The 3,598-nt window shown below is 26.7% G+C and overlaps 1 protein-coding gene across 1 annotated transcript; it reads left to right on the top strand.

Moving 5' to 3' along the window:
• Nucleotides 1-634: 634 nt before the first annotated feature.
• On the top strand, nucleotides 635-846 carry LOAG_13631 (hypothetical protein; the record flags this gene model as incomplete). Its single annotated transcript, XM_003149137.1, has 1 exon — nucleotides 635-846. A coding segment is annotated over one exon (212 nt), but the record flags the coding sequence as incomplete, so codon positions are not given.
• Nucleotides 847-3,598: the final 2,752 nt, after the last annotated feature.

Raw genomic sequence — 3,598 nt, 5'->3', positions numbered from 1 at the left:
TATATATACTATATATATATATATATATATATATATATATATATATATATATATATATATATATATATATATAGACATATACAAAGCCATTATTGAAAATCAGTGCTCTTAAAAAGTAATTTAAAGGAAGAGAGAAAAAAAAGGTTTATTTTGTCTATTGGAAAGCTTGTTGAAATGACATATGAATTGGGAGCAGTCGAAAGTGAGTAATAAATAAATATAGAAAACGAGTTTAGCAAATAACGACGAATTGATGAAATTACCTAAAAACTTGTTCCGAGAATTGAGAGAGCGCTCAACTAATGCAATGACTGTCTACTTACATTCTTGAAATGTAAAGAAGAAAATTTCCTAATGAAAAAACTTCCGCAATGCTACTCAAATTTCTTCATTTCTTTGAAGGTCAAACTTCTAAATGGATTTTCAATCCTTTTGCATTAATCAAATCTTATGAATTCAATTTTACGCTTAATTCATTTCTTCTTTTTTTTTGTTTTATAATTTTAAGTTGAAAGTTTGTCATCATTCATCGACCACAAGATTAAAAATTCTCGTTTATTTAAAATTTTTTAAGACCATAGCCAACTATTACTTCAACTACTTTTGCTTCCAGTGCTTAAATCAATATTTTCAGGATCAAAACCTATAGGAAAAAGAAAATGTTGTCTTAATTTTGCATGCTGCAATTTATACAATTTGCATGCAAGACAAGACAATACAAATTCCACTGGTTATACGCTAAATTCTACACTATCATCAATATCATCATCAAGAAAAATTTTCAATTCAGACATTTCCGCATTTACCGAAATAACAACAAACGATATTGATTATGACCATTTGTAGCCAGATTATGTAATTCACAAAGGAAGTCTCAATAGAGAAAAAGAAAAATATTGCTTAATTAATTATCTATCAGCACATGCAAAACAATTGTTTTCGTCTATGCATAATCATAATTCTGTCATATAATGAAGTTTTGCCTTATAAGTGCTATCATAGATGAACACTGACCATTCGCAATCTATTTCACTAAAGATGAATATATGGCGATACATTTGGAAATTTGCACCTAAGTAACTGTCAACATTAGATGTCATCATTAACAATATTCAAAAAGATATCAAACAAAAAAGATACAATCTAAAATAACTTCGTTCACGCATTTAGCTCATTTATCAACCAATTTCCACTAGGCTTTATTTCATATTTTATAAATATATGCAGTCAAATATTTCAGTAACCTTCAATAACCTTGATAAGATGGCGTAAATGGCAAAAAAAAAGTCGATAATGGGGAAATGTGAAATATTTAAGCGCTTCATGATGAAAGATGACAAATAAAATAAGCAATAATGAATCATTACTTTGCATCCCATATGGTTCCTATCATCATCCAAAAAGAAAAAGAGAAATAGAAAATTTTCAGTTAGAATTTTTGAATAAACCATTAAAAAAACCAATAAAAACCAAATAAGAATTAATATCAAAAATTTTTTTGGAACCATTTCAAAAAAAAAACAAAATCTGTTTATTTATTTTGCCAACTAAAAAATCATTCCAAAAATGGTTTTTCATGAGAAAAAAAATTTTCCCATCATTTCTACTTTATCGGTTGTTCACAAATTTTGTAAAAATTTCTTAAACAGAATTCATTTCATTTCTCTTGTTTATTTGTGACTCGAACATATTACAAAAGATTTTTATACAATTAAGATGAAAATTTTCAATTCAAAATAAATTTTCATTGATTAAAGACCATTTAGTTCATAACAAATGTGCAACAATTTGTAAAAAAAAAAGTCATTCATAAAGTATTAATTATCACTCTTTTTTTTGAGATAATCTTCCCGTAGATGGAATGGTAATATGGAATAACAAATGATAATAAAACTTGGAGTAGAGTATTTTGGTTGAAAAGATAACAGAAATTGATAATAAAGAGCAAGAAATAATGTAACAGTAAATTGAGGAAATAATAACTGATAATTGATAGCAATGATAACGGAGTATTTAATAATCAGAAACGAACATAAAAAATTTCTTTCCTAAAAAAACATCCAAACTACTTCAGAATAACTCATTTTATGTTGTAAAGAATTTTCAGATAAACTGATTCCTAAAATGCTTCATAGGTTATTCTTCGTAAGAAGAAACGGTTCATAAAAGTACGAAATTGACTATTTCAGATTTTAACCCTTCCAATAACATCCTTCAGCAGTTCTACACACAGATTTCTGGTTAGCAAGCAGATACTTTTATTTGGGAAAAGAATTTGCATAGGGAAGGAATTGAAATAAATTCAACTGTGCTAGTTCACTAACAACGACCAAATTATTTATCTATTTAGGACAATGTGATTCTTCCGGAATGATAGGCAAAATGGAATACCGCTCATCCATGTGCATATCCATAAACATCTACACCATCATTAGCCTAATCTGAATTGATAACTTTAAAAACATGGAATTTTTTGTTATAGTACGTAAAATGATAAGCTCACAGAATTGGTAAATAAATGTTAAAAATGTTATCGGCACGAAAAAATAATAAGAAAAAAAGCAAATAACTTTGAAAAAGATATGAAACACTTGGAATTGTGTCATTATAATGTCATACTTGTCTTGAAATAAGTTTCGTTAATTGGAGGAACACAAAAATCTCGGTAAGTGTTATGGAATCTGATGAGAACATGTGCGATTGTTACAAATTTTATCAGCTAATTAAGGGTGATTTCTCAACCTACGTCTAAAAACCCATGACCCCCACACGCCCACGCACGCGAACACCCACACCGACAACCACTCCGTAAGACAAACTTCATTCTTGCAAAATTCGATATCTGCTAACATTATGATATAACTTCATCTCAGTAAACTTTGATTTTATTACATTGTTGCTATAATCTCAATTTACATTTAAATTATTCCCTCAAATCTTTTTGATGCTTTTATGATTTCCAAAAAACTTTCGAAAATTAGTCACTATTTTTGTTTAAGGAAATGCACTATTTGGAAAGTTCCTGAAAATAAAAGCTAAAATAATTCCATAAATCGATTTTGTTCAAGGAAATGCACTATTTGAAAACTTCCTAAAATAAAAGCTAAAATAATTCCACAAATCGATCAAATATGAACTTTTAACAGCTATGTAAATTAATTGCAATATACTTTACTTAGTATATTTAAAAGTGAGCATTTATCTTAAAATGCTTTTCATTCAACTACCATTATTCATCCAATCATCTATTACTGATATTTTTGTTATATTTTTTGAATTATCATTATTTATGGATAATTAAAAAATTATTTACATAAATGTCAAACACATATTCTTATCAATATTATCATTATTTAAATGAAAGTAAGCTTCTAAATGATTTCATACCTTCTTTACTCTATCAAAAAATTAGTTGAATTTTTACCTTTCTTTTATCATTATTTTATAATAATTATCATTTCTCTCAGATTATTTCAACTTTTGTTAAAATAATTGACAAATAATGTTTTTTTTTGTAATTTATAATGTTTTATACAAATGGTTTAAGCACAATTAATATCTCTTATAGTGATAATGAATATTAGAACTATTGATTATT

This window comes from Loa loa (genome assembly GCF_000183805.2).
Source record: "Loa loa unplaced genomic scaffold supercont3.106, whole genome shotgun sequence".
NCBI lineage: Eukaryota > Metazoa > Nematoda > Chromadorea > Rhabditida > Onchocercidae > Loa > Loa loa.
Note: the sequence above shows the minus strand (reverse complement) of the source record. Positions and strands in the feature narration are given on the sequence as shown.